General features: G+C 33.9%; 14 protein-coding genes across 14 annotated transcripts; 9 read left to right on the top strand and 5 right to left on the bottom strand. All coding sequences in view use genetic code 12, as the record gives it.

The window, feature by feature from the left end:
* Window positions 1-355: 355 nt before the first annotated feature.
* CD36_41790 (malate dehydrogenase, mitochondrial precursor, putative) lies at window positions 356-1,354 on the top strand (the record flags this gene model as incomplete). Its single annotated transcript, XM_002419799.1, has 1 exon — window positions 356-1,354. One exon carries the CDS (start codon window positions 356-358, stop codon window positions 1,352-1,354), a length of 999 nt encoding a protein of 332 aa, XP_002419844.1.
* A 482-nt stretch (window positions 1,355-1,836) lies between these two features.
* On the top strand, window positions 1,837-2,394 carry CD36_41780 (ADP-ribosylation factor-like protein, putative; the record flags this gene model as incomplete). Its single annotated transcript, XM_002419798.1, has 1 exon — window positions 1,837-2,394. One exon carries the CDS (start codon window positions 1,837-1,839, stop codon window positions 2,392-2,394), a length of 558 nt encoding a protein of 185 aa, XP_002419843.1.
* A 152-nt stretch (window positions 2,395-2,546) lies between these two features.
* On the bottom strand, window positions 2,547-4,052 carry CD36_41770 (prephenate dehydrogenase, putative; the record flags this gene model as incomplete). Its single annotated transcript, XM_002419797.1, has 1 exon — window positions 2,547-4,052. The coding sequence occupies one exon, from the start codon at window positions 4,050-4,052 to the stop codon at window positions 2,547-2,549; it is 1,506 nt and encodes a 501-aa protein (XP_002419842.1).
* A 23-nt stretch (window positions 4,053-4,075) lies between these two features.
* CD36_41760 (phosphomevalonate kinase, putative) lies at window positions 4,076-5,377 on the top strand (the record flags this gene model as incomplete). The annotated part of the gene is made up of 1 exon (XM_002419796.1): window positions 4,076-5,377. The coding sequence occupies one exon, from the start codon at window positions 4,076-4,078 to the stop codon at window positions 5,375-5,377; it is 1,302 nt and encodes a 433-aa protein (XP_002419841.1).
* Window positions 5,378-5,830: 453 nt separating this feature from the next.
* CD36_41750 (conserved hypothetical protein) lies at window positions 5,831-7,147 on the top strand (the record flags this gene model as incomplete). The annotated part of the gene is made up of 1 exon (XM_002419795.1): window positions 5,831-7,147. One exon carries the CDS (start codon window positions 5,831-5,833, stop codon window positions 7,145-7,147), a length of 1,317 nt encoding a protein of 438 aa, XP_002419840.1.
* A 327-nt stretch (window positions 7,148-7,474) lies between these two features.
* Window positions 7,475-9,348, top strand: CD36_41740 (pyruvate decarboxylase isozyme, putative; the record flags this gene model as incomplete). Its single annotated transcript, XM_002419794.1, has 2 exons — window positions 7,475-7,729; window positions 7,804-9,348. The coding sequence occupies 2 exons, from the start codon at window positions 7,475-7,477 to the stop codon at window positions 9,346-9,348; spliced, it is 1,800 nt and encodes a 599-aa protein (XP_002419839.1).
* Window positions 9,349-9,810: 462 nt separating this feature from the next.
* On the top strand, window positions 9,811-10,542 carry CD36_41730 (dienelactone hydrolase, putative; the record flags this gene model as incomplete). Its single annotated transcript, XM_002419793.1, has 1 exon — window positions 9,811-10,542. The coding sequence occupies one exon, from the start codon at window positions 9,811-9,813 to the stop codon at window positions 10,540-10,542; it is 732 nt and encodes a 243-aa protein (XP_002419838.1).
* Window positions 10,543-10,845: 303 nt separating this feature from the next.
* On the top strand, window positions 10,846-12,639 carry CD36_41720 (carboxypeptidase S, putative; the record flags this gene model as incomplete). Its single annotated transcript, XM_002419792.1, has 1 exon — window positions 10,846-12,639. The coding sequence occupies one exon, from the start codon at window positions 10,846-10,848 to the stop codon at window positions 12,637-12,639; it is 1,794 nt and encodes a 597-aa protein (XP_002419837.1).
* Window positions 12,640-12,851: 212 nt separating this feature from the next.
* On the top strand, window positions 12,852-13,826 carry CD36_41710 (phosphoribosyl pyrophosphate synthetase, putative; the record flags this gene model as incomplete). The annotated part of the gene is made up of 1 exon (XM_002419791.1): window positions 12,852-13,826. The coding sequence occupies one exon, from the start codon at window positions 12,852-12,854 to the stop codon at window positions 13,824-13,826; it is 975 nt and encodes a 324-aa protein (XP_002419836.1).
* Window positions 13,827-14,076: 250 nt separating this feature from the next.
* On the bottom strand, window positions 14,077-14,808 carry CD36_41700 (dienelactone hydrolase, putative; the record flags this gene model as incomplete). The annotated part of the gene is made up of 1 exon (XM_002419790.1): window positions 14,077-14,808. The coding sequence occupies one exon, from the start codon at window positions 14,806-14,808 to the stop codon at window positions 14,077-14,079; it is 732 nt and encodes a 243-aa protein (XP_002419835.1).
* Window positions 14,809-15,797: 989 nt separating this feature from the next.
* Window positions 15,798-19,313, bottom strand: CD36_41690 (autophagy-related protein, putative; the record flags this gene model as incomplete). Its single annotated transcript, XM_002419789.1, has 1 exon — window positions 15,798-19,313. The coding sequence occupies one exon, from the start codon at window positions 19,311-19,313 to the stop codon at window positions 15,798-15,800; it is 3,516 nt and encodes a 1,171-aa protein (XP_002419834.1).
* A 1,176-nt stretch (window positions 19,314-20,489) lies between these two features.
* On the top strand, window positions 20,490-21,440 carry CD36_41680 (conserved hypothetical protein; the record flags this gene model as incomplete). Its single annotated transcript, XM_002419788.1, has 1 exon — window positions 20,490-21,440. The coding sequence occupies one exon, from the start codon at window positions 20,490-20,492 to the stop codon at window positions 21,438-21,440; it is 951 nt and encodes a 316-aa protein (XP_002419833.1).
* Window positions 21,441-21,550: 110 nt separating this feature from the next.
* CD36_41670 (proliferating cell nuclear antigen (PCNA), putative) lies at window positions 21,551-22,513 on the bottom strand (the record flags this gene model as incomplete). The annotated part of the gene is made up of 1 exon (XM_002419787.1): window positions 21,551-22,513. One exon carries the CDS (start codon window positions 22,511-22,513, stop codon window positions 21,551-21,553), a length of 963 nt encoding a protein of 320 aa, XP_002419832.1.
* Window positions 22,514-22,718: 205 nt separating this feature from the next.
* Window positions 22,719-23,291, bottom strand: CD36_41660 (N-acetyltransferase catalytic subunit, putative; the record flags this gene model as incomplete). Its single annotated transcript, XM_002419786.1, has 1 exon — window positions 22,719-23,291. One exon carries the CDS (start codon window positions 23,289-23,291, stop codon window positions 22,719-22,721), a length of 573 nt encoding a protein of 190 aa, XP_002419831.1.
* Window positions 23,292-23,511: the final 220 nt, after the last annotated feature.

The raw sequence follows: 23,511 nt of genomic DNA, 5'->3' as shown, positions 1-23,511 counted from the left end.
CAGCGCTCGGTTAGTGCGCGACTAAATTAAATCAGACACTCGCATGTAGGTTGAAATGAGCAATTTGATTGGCCAATGGGTCCATACCGCGGAAAACGAAATCTGGAGTAAAATTTTTTTTACATATCCACACACATACTCCCTTGCTTCCTTCTTTCCTCCCTCCCTCTCCTTGTCTTCCGTGAGACTGTGATTCAGTTTGTTCAACAACGAAATTTTCAATTTTATAAAAATTGACTTATTTCACCTTCATAATTTTTTTTTTTTTTTTTCCTTTCATCTTTTTTTTCCTTTCCCCCTTTTCTTGTAATTGATTTCATTTACTCAATTGATAATTGCATCTATTCCTAGAAAAATGTTTTCAAAAGTTGCTTCTAGATCATTTTCTTCTTCTGCTTCCAACGCCTACAAAGTTGCCGTTTTAGGTGCTGGTGGTGGTATTGGTCAACCATTATCTTTATTATTGAAATTGAACCACAAAGTTACCGATTTGGCTCTTTACGATATCAGAGGTGCTCCAGGTGTTGCTGCTGATGTTTCCCACGTCCCAACTAACTCCACCGTCAAAGGTTACAACCCAGATCAAATCGAAGAAGCCTTGACTGGCTCCGATGTTATTGTCATCCCAGCTGGTGTTCCAAGAAAACCAGGTATGACCAGAGACGATTTATTCAACACCAATGCCTCAATTGTCAGAGACTTGGCCAAGGCTGCTGCTGATTACGCTCCAAATGCCGCCGTTTGTATTATTTCTAACCCAGTCAACTCTACTGTTCCAATTGTTGCTGAAGTTTTCAAATCAAAAGGTAACTACAACCCAAACAAATTGTTTGGTGTCACCACCTTGGATGTCTTGAGAGCTGCCAGATTTGTTTCTGAAGTTGCCGGTACCAACCCAGTTAACGAAAACGTTCCAGTTGTTGGTGGTCACTCCGGTGTTACCATTGTTCCATTGTTGTCTCAAACCAAACACAAGGACTTGTCCGGTGAAACCAGAGATGCTTTGGTCCACAGAATTCAATTCGGTGGTGATGAAGTTGTCCAAGCTAAAGATGGTGCTGGTTCTGCTACTTTGTCCATGGCTCAAGCTGGTGCCAGATTTGCTGGTGCCGTTTTGGACGGTTTGGCTGGTGAAAAGGATGTCATTGAATGTACTTTTGTTGACTCACCATTGTTCAAAGACGAAGGTGTTGATTTCTTCTCTACTAAAGTCACCTTGGGTGTCGATGGTGTCAAGACTGTGCACCCAATCGGTGAAATTTCTGATTACGAAGAAGCTCAAGTCAAAGAAGCTAAAGACACTTTGATCAAGAACATCAAGAAAGGTGTTGACTTTGTTGCTCAAAACCCATAAGCACAATTTAGCTTTTAGTTATGTATATAAAGTAGAATATATTTATTGACTTCAGGAATATTTTGTATTGGCATAATGATTTGCATGCGTTCCTCCGCAGAACGTCGGATATTTTTTTTCGTGATTGCCTCAAATATCGTGGCAGCCGAATCTTTGAATGACAAGGGAAAAAATAGGCGGCGACAAGTCTAAGAGAAAAAAAAAAAAAATAAAACAATAAAAATAAATAGGAAAACTTTTATGGACAAATCATTCATTTCTTCCAATCTGCCAATTATATCCAGCACCTGTTTTATTACCCAAAATTTAAAATTAAAACAGTATAGATATACCTAAATAAAAGAATAGATTTCTTGAACAAAGATTGGCATTGATTATTGATTTTTCAAAGTTTTAATTTGCCAATAACAAAAACAACCACATCCTAAAGACATACCTAAACAGTATTATATAAACAACGTTTTGTACAGAATACAGTTACAATGGGTCAAGCTTTGAGTTTCGGTAATATTTTTTCAAAACTCTGGGGCACTAATAAGGAAATAAGGATTCTTATATTGGGTCTAGATGGTGCTGGTAAAACAACAATATTATATCGTTTGCAAATGGGAGAAGTGGTCACTACCAAGCCTACTATTGGGTTCAATGTGGAGACATTAAAATACAAAAACATTACGTTAAATATATGGGATTTGGGTGGTCAAACTTCCATTAGACCTTACTGGAGATGTTATTACAGCAACACATCAGCAGTTATCTTTGTTGTTGATTCGACCGATAAAGATCGTATCGACACTGCCTGCAAGGAATTACATCAAATGTTGAAGGAAGAGGAGTTACAGGATAGTGCATTATTAGTTTTTGCAAACAAACAAGATCAACCAGGAGCAATGACTGCTGCGGAAGTGAGTCAAGCTTTAAGCCTAACTGATTTGAAAGACAGAAGTTGGAGTATTGTTGCATCAAGTGCCATCAAAGGCGAAGGGTTAACAGAAGGGTTAGACTGGTTAATGGATGTGATTAAAGATGAGCAGTTGTAATCGCAGATAGTATTTACGAAGATATATAGATTGAGAATTGAAATGTAATAAGAATAAAAACAAAACACCAAAAGTTACAATAATGCATATGAATGTAATTATTTCTATATATTGATATATGCATAGTTTTCTTTATTTCTTTTCTTTTTTTTTTAGCATTCTCGTTCTTTCACTCTTTCTAATATGGTTTTAATCATTTCATTCCCAATAGCATTTGCTTCTTGAAACATAGGCTGGAAAAAATTCTGGGTATCTTCAAATTCACGTTTGTACAATTCAAAGTTTCCAAAGCTGATGATATTTGACCAGGTTTGTGCTGCAATAGTGAAATGTAAATCATCCTGTCTAAACGAAGAATCATTAATTGCCACGTCTATACTTTCTTCTAAATACCCAGGAGTACAAAACACGTACTCAGTGACCCCTAAGAAAATTCTGAATAATGGGGTCGAGCAAATGATATGGTCATATGGGATGATACCTAAATTATACCAACTATCGACAATAGCCAATAGCGACAAATGTGAATTTGGTTGTTTCCCCTCTGGTGGAGTCTTGCTCAAGGAAAACTTTTGCAAGATATTATCGTCCAATAGCAAATCATGGTGGTTGGTAATATATTTGAACACAAATTGTTTGGCTTTTGTTAATCTCTCTGTTAACTCTTTCTTTTTCCCTTGTATCATTAAAGTAAATAGTTCCGTGGTTGACTTGGAATACTGCAATACTTGATCATGTGCGGAAGGGTTGGTTATTGCTAACCCAGCATAAACATGCCATTTATTTGAAAATATTCTTAATGAGATATTTATCTTTGCGTTTTCAATACCCCCAATCCATCTTGGCGTTTCCCATGGATATTGATTCACCAGTTTCCATGCCACTCCCATGGACAAGAAAGCTGCATGTGTCACCGCCTGTGTATCTGCAGTGATTCTATCATGTTCCTTAGCTGTCAAATACACTTGTTTAGAATTCAAGCACGAAACCAAAGCTTCTACAAACTCAAAAGATCTGTCAGAGGCACGATGCTTTATCAACACTAGTGGTTGTCCCGTAGTATTCACTTTGGGACCATGTAACGAATGAAGGGAAATGATTTCATTATCTTCTGGTAAATGCTTTTCAAATGCAGCTATCTCTGGTGCCTTACATGAAGTTTGTCCGCCCACTATAGCCCCAAATTTGGTGGAAGGACCGTAGATTGACACAATCTTTTCAATATTTTCTGCCTCAACACTGTAGATAATATAATCTGAAATTCTCGATACAAAATGCCCATTCTTCAATATTTCAAATTTTTCATTGGAAAACTTTGTTTTGGTGGTTTCATACAAGTCTTCCCTATCACACCCAACAACTTTCCACCCAGCGTCACTAAAACGTTTGGCGTATAAGTAACCCATATCACCAAGACCAATTATACCAATTGTCTTGCATTCTTGATAATTCTTCAATTCCGTTTCCGTGCATGCCATAGCTATATATGTGACTTGTTTGTTGACTGGGTCCTTTAATGATAACAGAAGCTGGAAAAGGACAAAAAAAAAAATGATAAATGGGTTGTTTGGTATGAAAAAAACAAAAAAATTAGGCAAGCAGAAAAAAGACAACAGTTGATTCCAAAAAAGGAACTCATACAGATCTAAATATTTCATTTCCTCTGACCATCAATTGAACAATGTCAAAAGCATTCAGTGCACCTGGTAAAGCATTTCTCGCAGGTGGTTATTTGGTTCTTGAACCAATTTATGATGCCTATGTGACAGCATTGTCATCGAGAATGCATGCAGTTATTACGCCAAAAACACCCAGTTTGCAAGAAGAATCAAGAATCAAGATTTCTTCACCTCAATTTGCAAATGGAGAATGGGAATATCACATATCATCAAATACGGAGAAACCCAAAGAAGTGCAATCTCGGTTGAATCCATTTTTAGAAGCAACTATATTTATTGTTTTGGCTTACATTCAACCAATTGAACCATTTGATCTTGAAATTGTCATTTACTCAGATCCTGGATATCATTCACAAGAAGACACTAAAGCTAAAACTTCTTTGAATGAGAAAAATACATTTCTTTACCATTCTCGTGTCATTAATGAAGTGGAAAAGACTGGGTTGGGCTCATCGGCTGGATTAGTTTCAGTTGTTGCCACAAGTTTGTTATCCCATTTTATTCCTAATGTTGTCAATGAGCATAAAGATATTTTGCACAATGTTGCCCAGATTGCACATTGTTATGCCCAAAAAAAGATAGGATCTGGATTTGATGTCGCAACTGCTATTTATGGTCTGATTATATATAGAAGGTTTCAGCCGGCATTGATAAATGAAGTGTTTCAAGTTCTAGAAAGCGATCCTGAAAAATTCCCCACCGAGTTGAAAAAATTGATTGAAAGTAACTGGGAATTCAAACACGAAAGATGTACATTACCATATGGTATCAAGTTATTAATGGGCGATGTTAAGGGTGGCTCAGAAACGCCTAAATTGGTATCGCGGGTCCTCCAATGGAAAAAGGAGAAACCAGAAGAAAGTTCTGTTGTTTATGACCAACTTAATGCTGCTAATTTGCAGTTTATGAAAGAATTGAGAGAAATGTGTGAAAAACACAATTCAAACCCAGAGGCATATATTAAGGACCTAGACCATTTTGTTGAACCGTTGACGGTTGCCATGAACAAGATTAGAAAAGGGTTACAAACATTAACACAGAAATCAGAGGTCCCAATCGAACCAGCTGTTCAAACTGAATTATTGGATCGTTGTCAGGAGATTAATGGCTGTGTTGGTGGTGTGGTTCCGGGTGCCGGTGGATACGACGCAATAGCGGTATTAGTGTTAGAGAGCGAAGTGGAAAATTTCAAGCAGAAAACTCTTGAAAATCCAGATTACTTTCATAATGTTTATTGGGTTGATTTGGAAGAGCAAACAGAAGGTGTGCTTGAAGAGAAATTGGAAGACTACGTAGGCTTATAAGAATACATAAAATGTAAGTCTAGCCGTCTTAAAACTATCAACTTGAGAATTTTGAGTTTTTCATTTTAAGGTGCTCGACTTTCATCCCCTTAATTAGAAATTGGTAGGAAAGGGTCAGATCTTAATAAACTGTTCGTAACTCATTGTGTATTTTATGTTTGACAATTTCTTATTTCTTTTTTTTTTTTTTTTTCGTTTCGTTCTGGTCCAGGTACCCCAGAGAGGAAATATCTGACAACATGCAAGGCTGGGTTTCTCGTCTCACGATTATTATTATTAATAGTAACAAACGACAAAAAAGGGGGTGCCCAAAGCCCCATCATCATTATATATTCATGATATACTTTCTTTCAAAATTTTTTTTTTTGTTTATCTTAAATTAGACTTATTGAAACCAAATCAAATAAGAGTATAATACAAATCATTTACCCCCTAAATATTGACTAAATTTCCATGTCATATTATCAATCTAATATGAATTCACAACTGCACTACTATCGTGAAAACGAAAACAATTCATTTATTGATTCGCAGAACTCCCAACTGAATAGACTTAATGCAACAGCTAACATTGGCCAACCAACACTAGATAATTCTAGCAGTAGTGCTAGTACTGTTTCTTCTAGTTTGGACAATATAGGCATATTCAATATCGAATCCCAAAGCATACACAAAAATTCAAATAAAAAAGATGACCAAAGACAATTTAATATTTTTGCCAGATTATTCTTTGGTATATCCTTATTATCAGCAATTCTTATTGTTTTATTTGAAGCCTATATGTTTGCAGTGATAAATATCCACCATGACAAGTTTGCGAAGGGGAAGTATACGGAGAACTCGATTTACTTTGCACTTTTTATATTTGCAGGAGTATTTCAAGTTTTGATAACATTGATAGCACTCTATTCCCGTAACTTATTGCTATTGGTATTTCTAATGGGATTTTACTGTTGTATGTTGATATACACCGGTATACAATACAATGAAGTTAGTGACAAGATTTCAACAGTACTAATTGGCAAATGGAAAACAGCAACGTACGCTATGAATATTGCTACGATATGTGTTCTTGCTGCAGCCTTGGTGCTTCAATCTATTTTGTTGTATTTTGGGTTGAGACGATATGTTAGTTGGTTCACTTTTAAGAAAATTGGAGCCAGTTTGGAACTTAAAAGAATTTACACATATTTCCAAATACATCGTTCTATATTGATGTTTGATTTTTTCTTCTTTGCTGGGTTCACAATCCAATTTTTGGTTATAATGGTAAAAGATAGAAAATCTGTGGAATTTATTTTAACGGTGATTGTTATTCCATTAACAATAATTTTACTTTTTGTAAGTGATATTTCAGCAACCAGAGAGTTCATTTATGGATCCATATTTGCAATTATTTTATTTTTGTGTGGTATTGCTTATGTTCTTTTTAAATTGATAAGATTGTACACCAAATACACATCTGCTTATGATTTGGCAATTAGGCCCGGTGAATATTTTATGGGACGAAAATCATTGTTGACATTTGGTATAATTACTTTAGTATTATTGGTTGCAACAATAGTGTTGGAAATTATTTCTATTTGTAATTATGGGAAAGGGTTATTGCCATCAGTTAGCATGTCCTATAAATGGATACCTGGCTATAATAAATCTGGAACTGCTCAGGAGATAAGTATAAGTGATGATGAAAAAGAAGAAAGAGAAGATCAAGTGGACGAGAATGGAGTTGAAAGGCGGACTACTACTAACAGTTTATACATTGACTAGAGCAATAGGACTTTAACTATGTATGCTGGTGTAATCTGCAACGGAATGACAACAATTCAACACCCACAACAGAATTCAACTTTTGGAAGAATTAAAGCTGCTTGTAAATCTAGACGCATTCATGTGTGTTTACGCAAAAGATCAATAGTAGGAAAAATAGGGATATGTAGCAACAATATATCCTTTGGAATTTTTATTGCAACCAAATAAAAAAAAAATGTGTCTATTATTTATAAGAGCTTTACAGAATCCCTTGCTATTTTAATTTTCTTTTTTGTTTAATTTATATTTTTACTTAAACAGCTACAGACAAGCTTAACTCATACAATGGGAGAAATATCATTAGGTAGATATATTTTTGAACGATTGTACCAGTTGAATGTTCATACAGTTTTTGGTGTTCCAGGAGATTTTAACTTATCACTTTTGGATAAAATTTACGAAACTGAAAATGAACATGGGGGAGGTTCGTTTATATGGGCTGGTAATTGTAACGAGTTGAATGCAGCATATTCAGCAGATGGTTATTCAAGAGTGAACAGAGGCAAGATTGGTGCTTTAGTGACGACGTTTGGAGTAGGGTAAGTCCATTCTCTTTTCTAGTATTAGCATTACGAAAAAATGAAGACCAACTTATCTACTAACACTACTATAGAGAACTTTCTGCTTTAAATGGGGTAGCTGGCTCATATGCTGAGCATGTGGGTATTGTTCATATTGTGGGTGTCCCTTCAAATGAAGCACAAAAGAAACAGATGTTGTTGCACCATACTTTAGGAAATGGTGACTTTACTGTATTCCACAAAATGTCCATGAATATATGCGAAACAACTGCCTTTTTGGATGACCTTGCAACTGCTTGCAATGAAATTGACCGTTGTTTAAGAACTGCGTATACTATGCAACGCCCCGTTTACATTGCTGTTCCTTCCAATATGGTAGACATGAAGGTGCCACAAGCTATGTTAGATAAGTCTATTGATTTATCTTTAGAGCCTAACAATGTTCAATCACAAAATGAAGTCATTGATAGAATTTTGGGTATGGTTAGCAAAGCTAGTAACCCAATTGTTTTGGTAGACGCCTGTGCTTCCAGACACGATTGTAAAAAAGAAGTTAAGCAATTGGTCGAAGTAACTCAGTTTCCAGTTTATGTTACCCCTATGGGTAAAGGTATGATTGATGAAGGCGGTATTGGAGGTGAAGATCTAGCAGATGCGTCTGCTTTTAAAAACTTGGCAGCTGATTTGAGTTCTGGTACTTCTGTTGCTTCTAGATATGGTGGAGTCTACATTGGCTCTTTATCTAAGCCAGAAGTCAAAGAAGGTGTCGAAAATTCTGATTTGATCTTGTCCTGTGGTGCATTATTATCAGATTTTAACACTGGTTCATTTTCGTATTCTATCGGCACCAAAAATGTTGTTGAATTCCATTCCGACCATGCTAAAATCAGACTGGCAATATATCCTGGAATTAAAATGAAAGAGCTCATGCAAGCATTAAACAAGAAGATATCATCCGTGCTCATTAATTACGTTCCTAAATCTGTTCCACGTGTCAAATTGGTAAACACGCCTACTGAGGTGTCTGCTCCCTTGACCCAGGCTTGGTTTTGGACACGAGTTAGCTCCTGGTTTAAAGAAGAGGATATCATTATCACTGAAAGCGGAACAGCTGCTCATGGGATTCTCGAAGCAAGATTTCCAAACAATGTGGTGGGGATTTCACAGATCTTATGGGGCTCAATTGGGTACTCTGTTGGTGCAACACTTGGTGCTAGTGTAGCTGCCAAGGAAGTTGATCCTAAGAAGAGAGTCATTTTATTTGTTGGTGATGGTTCCTTACAGTTGACAATGCAAGAAATATCAACCATGATAAAAAATGGGGTTAATCCTTACATTTTTGTTGTGAACAATTGTGGCTACACAATTGAAAAATTAATTCATGGATTAAACGCCAAGTACAATAATATTCAACCTTGGAATCACTTACAGATTTTGCTGTTGTTTAATGCTAAGGATAATCAATCTGTTAAAATCAGCACAGTTGGTGAGGCTGATGATTTATTCCGGAGTAAAGATTTTGGTGTAAATAATAAAATCAGATTAATTGAGCTTATGTTTAGTCCCTTAGATGCACCAAAGGCGTTGGTTCAACAGGCTAAGGCTGCTGCTGATGTCAATCGAGGAAATGTCCTTTAATTTATTGTTGCTTAAGATGTGATTTGTTAGCTTCATACAATCGCTTTTGTTGTCGTCTTTTTTTATATAATATTTGCTAGTTGTTAAATTCACAATTTCATTATGATATTCTTTATCTCAAGTAGAAATGTTTATGTGGCAAATTTTGGGGCGATTAATCAACTTTAGTATTCAAATGAAAGAACTAATGGTTTTATTAATTGGTACCCCCACCATTTTCTTTGTCCACCCCACAATTTATCGCCGAGAACTAGTAGACGGGGATTACTAGTGCGCATGTTTGACGGATAAAAACCTCCCGTTTGACTCTAAATCCGAGGCGCCACAATAGTACCAGTGCTGAGCTGACACAGCAAATGTCATATAAAACCGATGAACGAAAAAAAAAAAAAAAAATATTGATTTATTATCTAACTTTTCTTTTTTTATTTAAGTTCCCAGTATACTTTCATACAATTAACAATGGCTTCCAATCCACCAGGTGCTTGCTGCACTCAAACCAATTTCCACGAAGGTACCCCATTGGGAGCCCACAAAGAAATCTTTGGTTTAGATACTTATACTGTCGGAGAGTCTTCCAAAGTTGTAGTTATCTTAACTGACATTTATGGCCACAAATACAACAATGTTTTATTAGTTGCTGATGCTATTTCTAAGGAAGGTTATAAAGTTTTGATTCCTGATATTTTAAAGGGTGAACCGGTTGTTTCGTTTGACGAGTTGCAAGCTTGGTTGCCTAGACATACACCTGAAATCACCGCTCCAATTGTTAACGGTTTCTTGAAAAAAGTCAAAGAAGAATTGAAACCAACATTCTTGGGTAGTATTGGTTATTGTTACGGTGCAAAATACGTTATTCAGAATTTATCTTCATCCGGATTTTTGGATGCTGGAGCAGTTGCACATCCATCATTCGTCTCAATTGAAGAAGTCAAACAAATCAAACGTCCGCTTATTATTTCTGCTGCAGAAACTGATTCAATTTTCCCAGCTGAATTGAGACATCAAACCGAAGATGAATTGGCTAAATTAGAAGGCGTCAGATATCAGGTTGATTTATTCAGTGGTGTTACACATGGATTCGCTGTTAGAGGTGACATCAAAAACCCAATTGTCAAGTACGCCAAAGAGAAAGCTTTGCTTGATCAATTGACTTTCTTCGATAGTGTTCAAGTCTTGAAATCTTATTTGTAAGGTTAAATAGTGTGACAATTATTTAGAATAGAAGATAAATATCATAGAATAATCTAAAATAAGCATTGTTTTGTTGTATGGGTTTTGTGTGAGTAAGCTGTTAGTTATGAAACAGCAATAAATTGCACTGGTGTCCAGGTTTTAGATCCATTTGAGCACCAAAAATTTGCCGCCTCTCTTATCTTTGAATGCCTCACCACATTTGTTCCCAGATTTTGAATTTATCTATTAGGTTCTTTCTTTTTTTTAGTTGGTTTTTTTTTTTTTGGACATTTTACTGTTGCTTGTCGATACACCTTTACTATGACTGAGAAACTGGAATTGCCATTACATTTCAAAGGGGAAAGTTCATCGCGGAAGAAAGTGTATCCATTGTTTATTGGGATTAATTTCATTTTAGTTTTATGTACACTTTTCTTTTACCGTTCATATGATAGCAAAACTATTAAAACCCCAATTGAGGTATTCAAAACCTTCATACAAGAGCCTCATGAACCAAATTCCCTTTGTCCCATTGTCCCCAAGGTAGATCCATCCGGTATTCTCCACAACCCAGATACACTAAACTATATTCTTTCAGATACAAATTTTCATACTTCTGTAAGAAAGAAGTTGATGAATGCAGTAAAGATCCCGACAGAGATATTTGATGGCATGAAAAATCCTAAATCAGTGAAATCTTTGAAGGAGTTATACGAATTGGACCCCAGATGGAAACTGTTCGAAAAGTTTCATGATTTCTTAGAGAAAGCTTACCCGTTGGTCCATAAGCATTTGAAATTGAAAAAAGTTAACAAATTTGGATTAGTGTATACATGGAAAGGTAAAGATGACACTAAAAAGCCAATAATGTTGACTGCCCATCAGGATGTGGTACCTGTCCCCCATGAAACTATTGATCAATGGACCTTCCCACCTTTTGAAGGAGGGTTTGATGGCAAGTATCTTTATGGTAGAGGTGTGAGTGATTGTAAGAACTTGTTGATTGCATTGATGGGCACTATCGAACTTTTATTGGAAGAAAACAAATTCAAGCCTCAAAGAACCATTATTTTAGCTTTTGGATACGATGAGGAAGCAGCAGGTAAAGGTGCAGAGGAGATATCCGAATACTTGATTGACAAATATGGTTCCGATTCAATACTACAAATTATTGACGAAGGCGACGAGGGATATCAAGAAGTCGAAGGTCTAAAACTTGTATTGCCTGCTACTGGAGAAAAAGGTCACTTGAACTCAGTTATTGATTTGTTTACGCCTGGTGGCCACCTGTCAGTGCCACCAAGACATACATCAATCGGAATAATGTCACAATTGATCAACAAGATAGAGGATAAAGAATTTAGCCCAATATTAACAAACAATAATCCGGTCTTAGGTCAATTGTATTGTCTTGCAGAACACTCAACAATATTGAATAAATCAATTAAAACGAGCATTTTGAAGGCTCAAATAGATGAAAATGCCAATCAGCAAGTTGTTGAGTATTTGAGCAAAGATGCAGAGACTAAATACTTGATCACCACTTCTCAAGCTGTCGATATAATTGAAGGTGGGGTCAAGTCTAATGCTTTGCCAGAACACGTTTCCGTGGTTGTGAATTCCAGAATTGCAGTGGAAGAAAATGTGGACACTGTAGTGTCGAAATTGAAAGCAGATATTTTGACAATTGCAGATAAATTTGATTTAGGTCTAATAATTGATAATCAAGAAATTATTGAGCCAACAGTCCATGGATATTTTAACTATTCCTTGATAGAAAGATTGGAACCTGCTCCTGTGTCTCCTATAAATGGTGAAAGTTGGAATGTATTTGGTGGATCATTAAGATACTTGTATGAAGAATTGATTTTCCCAGATTTAAATGATACTTTTATTGTTGCCCCGTTTCTCTCCACGGGTAATACAGATACAAAGTCATATTGGGACTTGACAAGGAACATATATCGATACCAACCAAGCATTGCTACAAAAAATAGCAATATACATTCAATTGATGAAAAATTGGACTTTGAAGGACATTTCCATATTATTGCTTTTTATTATTATTACTTACAGTTGGTAGATGGCAAAGATGACAAATTATTTGAACCTTAGACGATTGGTAGCGTGTTTCTAAAAAAAGTCTTTCCAGTTTGAGAAATGTCTTACCCCATGTGTGCGTGAGTCCGACTCAGCGATTAAGAAAAAAAAAAAAAGAAATCTACAATTTTTTAGGAATTATCTAGTGAACTATAACAGAAAAAAAAAAAAATTACATACTTCATCTCTCTTTAATTTGAATAGTTGATCATCATCGCAGAACTCCAATGCATGAACGCACACAAAATTCAATTAAATTAATTGCTGGTAATTCACATCCTGAGCTTTGCGAGTCAATAGCACAAAGGTTGAGTTTATCTATTGCCAAAATTGGTGCCTTTCAGTATACTAATCAAGAAACAGCTGTGGCAATTGGAGAATCTGTCCGTGATGAAGATGTTTATATTATACAAACAGGATGTGGGGAAGAACAAATCAATGACTTTCTAATGGAATTGCTTATGATTATAAATGCTTGCCGTGTTGCCAGTGCGAGAAGAATTACTGCAGTCATTCCAAGTTTCCCTTACGCAAGACAAGATAAGAAGGACAAAAGTAGAGCCCCAATAACTGCCAAGCTAGTTGCAAACTTGTTACAAACAGCTGGATGTGATCATGTGATAACTATGGATTTACATGCATCTCAGATTCAGGGGTTCTTCAGAGTTCCAGTAGACAACCTTTATGCTGAGCCATCTGTATTAAGATACATCAAAGAGAATTATAAACAATCAGATATAATAATGGTATCTCCTGATGCTGGAGGTGCGAAAAGAGTGGCTTCTTTGGCTGATAAATTGGATGTCCAATTTGCCTTAATTCATAAAGAGAGACAAAAGGCAAATGAAGTCTCAAAGATGGTTTTGGTTGGTGATGTTACAGACAAGATTTGTCTTTTGATTGACGATATGGCCGATACTTGTGGGACCTTGTGTAAAGCAGCAGATGTGTTATTGGAGAGTAAAGCCAGGAAAGTTGTTTGTATGATTACACATGGGATATTCTCTGGGAATGCCATTGAACGCTTGAACAATTCTAAACTAGAAAAAGTTGTTTGCACAAATTCGTTGCCAGTACAAGATAAGTTAAACAGATGCAACAAAATTGAAATGTTGGATATAAGTTCTACGTTGGCTGAAGCAATCAGAAGGTTGCATAATGGTGAAAGTGTTAGTTACTTGTTTAATAATGTGCCAGAATAGATATTGGCCGTGTATATGTATAGAGTTATTCAAGTCAGAGTGCACATGTCTGTTTTCTATTGATTAATTACCTTTATATGGAGAGTTACTTACTTATAATTTTTCACATTAATGAAAGTATTTGGCGTGATTACAATCATAAGATTATTTTCAAATGAGTATAAAAATTCTTCCATACTTGTTAGGATCAAGTATAATTATTTAAAATTTCTTTATAAAATATTCTACACCCTCCTCAACATAAACAATTCTAGAATTGATCTCTCAAGGCTATAACACTATTGAAAAACGCCAATTGATCAGCCAAAACCTTTTCTTTAGCATACTTGACAATTGGGTTTTTGATGTCACCTCGAACAGCAAATCCATGTGTAACACCACTGAATAAATCAACCTGATATCTGACGCCTTCTAATTTAGCCAATTCATCTTCGGTTTGATGTCTCAATTCTGGAGCAAAGACTTCGTCGGTTTCAGCTGCTGAAATGATAATTGGACGTTTGATCGCTTTCACTTCTTCAATTGAAACAAATGATGGATGTGCAACGGCTGCAGCATCTAAATACCCAGTAGTAGATAAATTCTGAATAGCAAATTTTGCTCCAAAACAATAACCAATTCCACCAAAAAAAGTTGGTTTCAATTCTTCTTTGACTCGTTTTAAGAAATTATCAACTATAGGAGCAGTAATATCAGGTGTGTGTTTAGGTAACCATGGTCGGAAATCATCACCTGGTTTAAGTGGATCATCATTGAGAATATCAGGAATTAAAACTTTGTAACCTGTTTTGGCAATGGCATCTGCAACTAACATAACATTGTTGTATTTATGACCAAAGATGTCAGTTAAGATAACTAAGATGTTACTAGATTCTCCAACAATATAAGTATCTATACCACAAATCTCCAGATGTGTACCTAATGGAGTGCCTTCGTGGAAATTGGTTTGGGCACAACAAGCTCTTGGGGGATTAGAAGCCATATTTAATGAGGAGAACTTAAATCACAATTATTATTAGTAGAAAATTGCAGCTATAATTGTTAAAAGAAGGAAAAATTCATACTTTTATATACGAAACATATCTCCGTAAAAATTTCCTTTTTTTCATATAATGCCGCCGTGGGTGGTGGTTTGTTGGAAAATTGTGGTGTGATAATGGTGTTTAAAAAAACAAACAAACAATCAATCTCAAAGCCTTGTATTGTAATTACGCCCACAATAAGTAATAATGGTAGGCGGCGGTATAAAACGGCAATAAAAAGGTTTAGTTGATGTGATAGATGATTCAACTTTATCAACGTGGCTAATTTTTCAATTTTTCCAGTTTGTATTGAATTCTGTCAGAGGCTTAAATGGATTATGTTGGAAAGCACTAGACGAATATAAGTGACTGGTAGTATATAGTACCAGAATTGAGGAGAAAACTATTATCATTTTGGTTAAAAAATGTAGTCTTTTGTAAACGGCAGAAATCATTTACGATGATGTACGCCTCATTTACACAGATAGATGATCATCATGCATCAAAATTTGACAGAAAACGAAAGTCGGTAAGAATTTCTCCCATAAACAGAATCATCAACAATTGCAGATAAAGATTCAACAATCTTACTTTGGATTCAAGTTACTCACTTATCCTGCCTTCTATCTTGCACATGTTCTCTCTGTTTCTGTTTTACGATACGAGCAATTTTATTATTTGATTTCTTCACTTGTATAGACGTTTATTTCATCGAATATTGAGTAATATGCAGCAATTTGATCTTGTATATTCATGTCTGAACTAAAAATATGCTACACAAAAATGTGGTAGATATTTATTTATCCTGACATATTTATTCCTTCTATACTAGATGGTAATTACTCAGATATTCAAAAGGTTCATCAATTAGACCATACTTAGGATAGTATTAACCGAATGCGTACAATACATTCATGGCAAAATTTTCTAACCTTGTAAAGATGGTTGCTTACTCTTCGTCAGCTTCAACCAAATACCAAGTGACATTCACACTCAATTGGAATGGATTAGACTCCAAAGATTGTAAATTCTCTTCAGTAACCTTATGTTCAGTAATCTTCTTGACACGTCCTATGATCCATTCTTTATTCTTGGTTTGTTCAGTTTTCAAAAAATAGTGTGGTGCGCCAATATTAAATGCAGCCCAAGGTTGAATTTTTTCATTACTAGGGGTATTTTCACCATTTGGTCGGTCTATTCTGGTTGGCAAAAATAACACTAAATCTTTTTCCTGAAATCCATTAACACTGATTTTACTATTTAATCGGTGGATCAACTTTCTCTGCTCTTGTTCCTTTAATTTATTATCTTTAGCTTGACGCTTAGCAAATCCTTCAACGTCTCTAAATCTTTTCGATATAGCGTTTAAAAAGAATCGTGTATCATTGATACTATCCTCTTGTAATTGAACATTATTTTTAAATGCCAATATATTTAAAATATGATCAATTCTATTTTCATTTTCATTCTCGTTGTTAAACTTAAACAACTGGTTGAATGTGGAAATTAATTTCATCGATTGGTCATTATATCTATCAACAACGGAATCACTCTCAGTTCCAGATGAATAACTATCTGGGAGAATAGAGCTTATAGGTGGTATATTATTAACAATGCTTATTTCATGTTCAATCTCTTCGATAACTTTGGAACTTGGAGTACCATTGGAAATTATCAGCATATCACCATCACCAATTGTTTTTTTGGATTTTAACCCCTTGACACGTTTGATTTTGTAAATTTTATCTTCTTTAACCAATAACAACCCCATAGATTCTAAAACCAAACAATATTCCAAAAAATATTCAAAAACACTCAATAATGTTTTCTTGATATCATTCATAAGATTAATGATCACATTATTCAAATCATTTATTATCAAATCATGCTTCTTTTGCTTTGCTTGAGTCAATTCCATAAGATTTTCATAATCTTCATTGACTTCATCCAATTTCAATTGTAGAGTTTTCAAATCATTATTAAATTGATTGCGTTCTTTAGTAAATTCGGCTTCTTTGGAAGATAGATTTGATAAAAGATCATTTTTCATATGCATAGCGTCACCTAGCTCAGAACGCAAATTCGACACATTCTTGTTCAAATCAGCAACTTCTTTACTAGTTGCTGCAACTGTCTGATTGTATTCAGATATCTTTGTTTCCAATTCATTATTCCGGTTATTACTTAGTTCAAGCTTGTTGGTGAGGCTGTCGACTTCATTACTTATTAATTTATTTTCCAGTTTAAGCAGCTGATATTCCTCATCTTTCTCCTGTAACTTTTTCATTAATTCATCAACTTTTTTGTCATTCGCCAATTTTATATCTTCTATCTCTTTTCGTTGTTGCATAATGGTTTCATTCTTTTGGTTGATCTGGTTTTCAAGCTCGGTATTTTTCGTCTGCAATTCATTATTCAACTTCTTCAATCTAATATTATCGAGATGTTTGTCAATTACAGACGAATCCAATACTTCAGATTGCTGTTGATGATGATTATTATGAATATTGGTGGTGGTGTTTGTATTTTCCTTAGTTGATGGATTCCGCAGCAATAATTGTGTAGGGTTTGTTTTGGCTGGTGATACTACTCTTGGTTGAATAATTGTGCTTTGTCTGTTATCGTTAGTCATGCTGGATACATTTCTAATAACTGGCCAATTGTTTAAATTCTTGAATTGTTGCTGGTGTAACAAATTCTCTAATTTCTTTATTCTTGACTTCAATCCTTTTATCAAGTTCAAATCAAAATCAATTTCTTCATCAGTTCCTTCTTCGTGTAATGATTTCAGTTTATCATCAGCTGAATTCGTGGTATATGTGCTGAGGGATGATATAACTTTAGTGACTTTTTTCATATTATTAGTAGATGCTATCAAATCTTTAAAGTTCTTATTTAACAAAGTGACAAAGTTTCTGGGTGTATTGGTTGTTTCAATCAAAGAAATGTAATTGATAATATCATCCCTTTCAATTTTTAAATCATCATAAAGTATACTGAAATTATTCTGTCTATTACCAACAAGTGTGACATCAATGTTGGGGAGAGAAGGAGGAGTTAAAGGTTCATCATTAATTAGTGACAACAAGGTACCAAATTTTTTATACCAAATCCCACGAAACACTTTTTCATGCTCTATAATTGTTGATAGTTGTTCACTGACATTGTTTACAACTCCTTTTGAGTAAAAATCGTACCATTCAAACTGTCGTCTTTCTTCTATAAGGGAAAACCCAAATATCAAAGGCAAATCAATAGTCAAGGACAAATAGTCTTCATACTTTTTGACATTACTAATTGTTTTATACGTTACATCTCCCTTTGAATTTTCAGTTCCAGTGGCAGCTTCATCTTCAGTTGTTATTTTCCTCATCTCAGTTTTAACACCTACCATTTTCATTTGCAAATTGGCAATAGTATTAAATGCCTTTAAACTAGTTTTAGTAAGTTTGGTTTTGAATTGTTGCAAGTCATTCAAGTTTTTGTAAATATCTTTAGCACTATCATAAATTGAAACAGAAAGCTTATCTCGATGCAACCGATATATTTCATCGGTATTTCTATACTGTAGATTATCAATATCATCAGTCAATTGTTGTAAACCCGCTTGTAATTGATGCAACATGTTCAGAATATTGACATGTTTAAACTTGCTTATAGAGTCGTTGCGGGAGGTCTCAATAAACTTGTCCACAGTCAATTTCTCTTCGTTGACAGTTTCTATAACTTGCTTTAATTCATTTAATTTACTCACAATCAATGGCAAAAATTTCCCAATATAATCAGCAAACGACTGTAGCCTATCAACTTCTAAGAAATCACTTAATTTGATACTTTTGTTGTCAATTTTGAAAGTGGGGAATGTTTTCAAGTTCTTATAGTTTGCTGTCCATGATTTATGTAAAGTTTTATAGTTGATCAACTTAACATAGTTGAAAAAATTGGTGAAGTTTTTCTCAATTTCATTAGTGAAATTTGTGGCAAATTGAAATATTGTATTTAAACATTTGAAAATGACATTTATTTGTTGAATGAGTTCTCGACAGTATTGATCCATTAATTCACCATCTTGAGCAATAATTCTTGCCCATCCTTGATTGATCTTTAAATTGCTGGATAGATTGTGTTTCAAAAAGCCAACATTATTTTTAAGCAATGGTGAGTGTGTGGGTTCATTAACACGGAAAGTTAATTGTGTATATTGATCGATTAATGAATGATCCACTATATTTGTAAATAATCTCTTGTCGTAAACAAACACTTCACTAATTTCATTGATTAAATTGTAATTGAGTTTAATTCCAAACGTAGTCAATAGAAATATATTGTCAACACTATCTATCAGATATGATTGTTGAATGTACTTTTTGAATTCTGATAAAGTGTGAAATCGTACGGGTTTGGGGATTTTGATTATTACTCCATTATGAGCATTATTTATGCTCAAATACGATATCTCAGACATGCTAATAATAAAAAATCAATTGTAATGGGTAATTAGTTTTCCAATCAAATTAAAATAAAATGAAATCCACAACTCAGAATTCAGGGGAAATGGCAAATTAGTGAGGCGTTATGAATGATTTTTTTCTTTTTGTCCTTTTCAAATCTTGGACTAATTAAACAATGACCAGTGTAAAGATGACTTCTGCTTCTTTATACTTTTAAAAAATATCTCAATATAGATTTAGATATGAGATGATATCGTTGAATTTATAAGCAAAGATAAACCTCTATAAGCAACCCAAAAAAAAAAAGTTAGTTTCTGATATTATCGGAGACCTGGAATTTTTTTTTTTTTGGCTTTCTCGTCTCTCTCACCAGATTTATAATCTTTTGGATAATAAAAGTACTCCATTGTTTATATACCTCTTTGAATATAAACCAAAAAGGCAACAAAAGTTGAAGTTTTCATAGACTAATCCTTTTATTAACTAATAACCTATTTGTTAGGATGTACATTTTTACTTGAGCCTGAACATGGATTGTTGTATTAAACCATGTTACTACAAATGAAGTTTACCCAATATTTGCTATGACTGTCAAATGCGCTATGCAACCAACGGTCTTAATATGGTAACACATTGGGACGTTATCAAAGTATCTTTGTAGATACAGGCTAATCCTGAATTGTAGAGTGTTTTTTTAGTGTACTTCACCTTCCTATTATTTATGTTCCTCTGTTTAGGTTGTAAATTGCAGTCAAAAAAGAAGAAAAATAATGTCAAAGAGTTCAGTTGGTAGCAACAGTCGATTAAGGTAACTTGTTTATTGGTTACAGAATTATACAAGATCCCAACTAAATTTGCAAAAACAATTGTATAACCAATTAAGTTGGTTGTATCGTTTAATATGTATATTATTTCGAAAAATGGAGATGTGTTGTTGCTGTTTAAATACTTACTTTATGCTTAAGACAGAAGACCAAAAAAGAGAATCGTGTACTTTAACGAGCAGATGAGGACATACATGGGTTATCGGGTTGGTTGGTTGGTTGGTAGTGCAAGAAAATCAAAACAATAAAAAAGAGCAAAAAAAAAAAAAAAAAGATTACAAAAAACCGGATTTGTGGGCATTCTGTTGTTTCTTTTATAACAGCAGCAACAGCAGGAGAAGAAGTAGAAGTGAATATCATAAGAACATGTTAGACAGTATTTCTCTTGAAGTTATATCCCGTTTTAAAGAAGCTCTACTGGCTCAGAAAGTAGATGCTGATCGTGATTCCAAAATTATAAATGAAGAAAATGAGAATTTACCAGTTTATAATCGAGGACTTAAATTACTGAAAACAATCCAACCTTCATTAAATACATTGAGATCCAAAATCACAGAATATGGAGGTAAAAAATATTCTGTTTTATCTAATGAAAGTATTGAAATAGACAATTTGCATAGTAAAAGAAAATGGAATGAAATATATGGTGATCAACAAGCTCAAGATGATGAGGAATTAGAATTGGAATTAGAGTTTGAAGAAGATAAAGAAGAACATCCATTGAAGAAATCTCGAATTATTGAATTATTATCACCTTTAAATCATCCTTCAGAAATAATATCTCATCCAGCAATCTCAAAAACCTATAAACTGCAAACATTATCGAAACTTGCAAGTGAATTGATTGATTTGATTGAATTGGAACAAACTAATTTGAATTGGTTGAACAAATTATTGCAAGTTTTGAATGGTGAAGATTGGTTTTATTTGTTAGAAGAGAATTTAGGGTTAAAAGATTATGATCATGGATTAGATGAAGAAAAGAAGAAAATACTTGAGGAGAAGGAAAATAACAAAGACAACAACAACAATAATAATAAGATTGTTGATGAGTTTGAAGATGAAGAAGAAAATAAAGCTGATCCGTTTTTCGCCTTACCAACTGCATTAAAACGATATGAAACTTATCAACAAAACTTGGAATCTAATGATCCACTTAAAGAAGAACTTATAAATTATCTTCAAGTAAGTATTCAACGCCAACATGAATATATTAAGAATTTGATTCTGTTGAGAAATGGTTTGGTTAGAGCTGATAGACTAAAGAAGGATTTGTACAAATGGGGTAAAGAAATGTACGAAAAAAAGAGTAGCTAAATACAAATTGTAATATAATATTTAAGTAAATCATGAAATTAACAATTCAATAAGAGTATTTAGAATGGAAAGAACTATAATACATTTTTTTCTTTTTCTTGTTATAGAACCTACTCATCGTCATCAAATTTTGGTGCCAAGTAGTATCTTAAGTAACCTCCTGATTGCATTTTGAATTCAAATAATGCCGGGGTTTTATCTGCCAATTTGATGGTAATGACATCTGATAATGTAGATGCCTTGACAATATCATTCAAATATTTCAAACCAAAAGTCAAATCGACTGGGTCATCTAAACTAATAGTAACACTTTCTCTCTCATTATTCATATTGGTGTAAGGTTTCAAGATAACACTTCCAGAACCGGAATCACCTTCAGAAGTGAATTTGACGGAATCTTTAGTAACAACAACACGTAAAGATTCACTTAAATTTTTCAAATCCCTCACAAGTTTAGCAAAATCACTACTGGGCATATTCACAACAGCATCATATTCCATATCATCAATTTGTAAGAATTCTGAATCAATATCCATTAATTTTAAAGAATATTCACTGATTTTTTCCTTTTGTTTTTCTTCAAGAATTGCCATTATTTGATCTGGTGAATCTTCTGCTAAAAGAGTCAAGAAATCATCATTATTAGCTGATTTGATAATCTTACTAAAACTTTCCAAATCAATACCTAATGTAACATCTCTGTCACATCTATATTCACTAAAAGAAGTTTGACCAATCAATAATGAAACTAATAATACACGAGAATCATCCACGGCTTGTACAGTAATTCCGTGTTCTGAACAATTGAAATTACATTTTTTAACACAATCTTTAATAGCTTCAACAACTTTTTTCAATAAAGCGGCTTCTTCGAATTTACCTTCTAACATGATTAATGTGGTTCTTTTTTTTTGAGTATCAATTGAATATAAAATAAAAATAGATGGAGAAAGGTGGAAAGGAAAAGGAAAAGAAAGAAGGAAAAAGAAGAAAATATATAAATACTTGCTTTCTTTTTTTTTTTTTTCGTTTTCCCTGCAATGATAAAAAAAAATTGTTGGAGACGCGCCCATACGCGTTTGGTATTGAATTTATATACAAAAAAATATATATGGCCTAAATAAATGGAAATTTGTATCACAATCACAAACAATGTTGAAGAGGTTTCTACGTCTGACTAAGGGCGTACTAAGAGCTTATAACAAAGTCTTATACTTTACCCTGTGTTTATTACAGGCATTTCTCTACCCGATAAATCTCTGATCTGATTTGATATCTTTAAAGCAGAACAGTTTGGTCCAGCTTTTCTACCCCTTTTTCAAGTGGTGGTAAAAAGGCAATTCTTGTTCGAGATTTTTCACCTAATGGTAAAATCAATCTATATGCATCATGAGTATTCAAATAATAACGATATAATCTTTTAGTTCTTAAAAATCCAAAACTTTCATATAAATTCAATGCTCCTTGATTAATCACCTCGGTTTCCAACATTATTTCATCAACTTTATCTATAGATTTCATATTTTCAATGGTTAATTTGACCAAATTGGAAGCCAATCGTTGTTTCCGATATTTAGGATCTATCACTAACATACCAATATATCCTCTCATTCGAACATTTCTATGAGGCTCGATTTTAGATATAATGACCCCAATTATTTTCAAAGTTTCAGGTTCTTTAACAGTATAACAATATTGTGGCCAGTTGTTTAAAAAATACCAATATACATAGATAGAATAAGGTTCTGACAAATGTAGGGAAATCAAATCCGATATCTGTTTGAACTCATCCTGATTATTGATGTCAAATTGATGGTATGGTAATCCATTGATAGTTGTTATTAGACTCATCTCGAAAAAAAAAAAAAAAAAGAAACACTAGCACTCCAGTTGAAGACCAGATTTGTATATACTCTGTGTATGATGATGACGATGGTGATGATGACGATTAAGTGAAATCTAATTAGTCAATGATAATAATCCAAGTAGTCTCCTGATGAGTCCTAAAATTGATTTTTTTTTTCTTTTTTTTTTCTCTTGTCACACTGGCTTTTCTTTTTTCTTATTTTGT

The sequence above is a fragment of the Candida dubliniensis genome, chromosome 4 (genome assembly GCF_000026945.1).
Source record: "Candida dubliniensis CD36 chromosome 4, complete sequence".
Taxonomy (NCBI): domain Eukaryota; kingdom Fungi; phylum Ascomycota; class Pichiomycetes; order Serinales; family Debaryomycetaceae; genus Candida; species Candida dubliniensis.
Note: the sequence above shows the minus strand (reverse complement) of the source record. Positions and strands in the feature narration are given on the sequence as shown.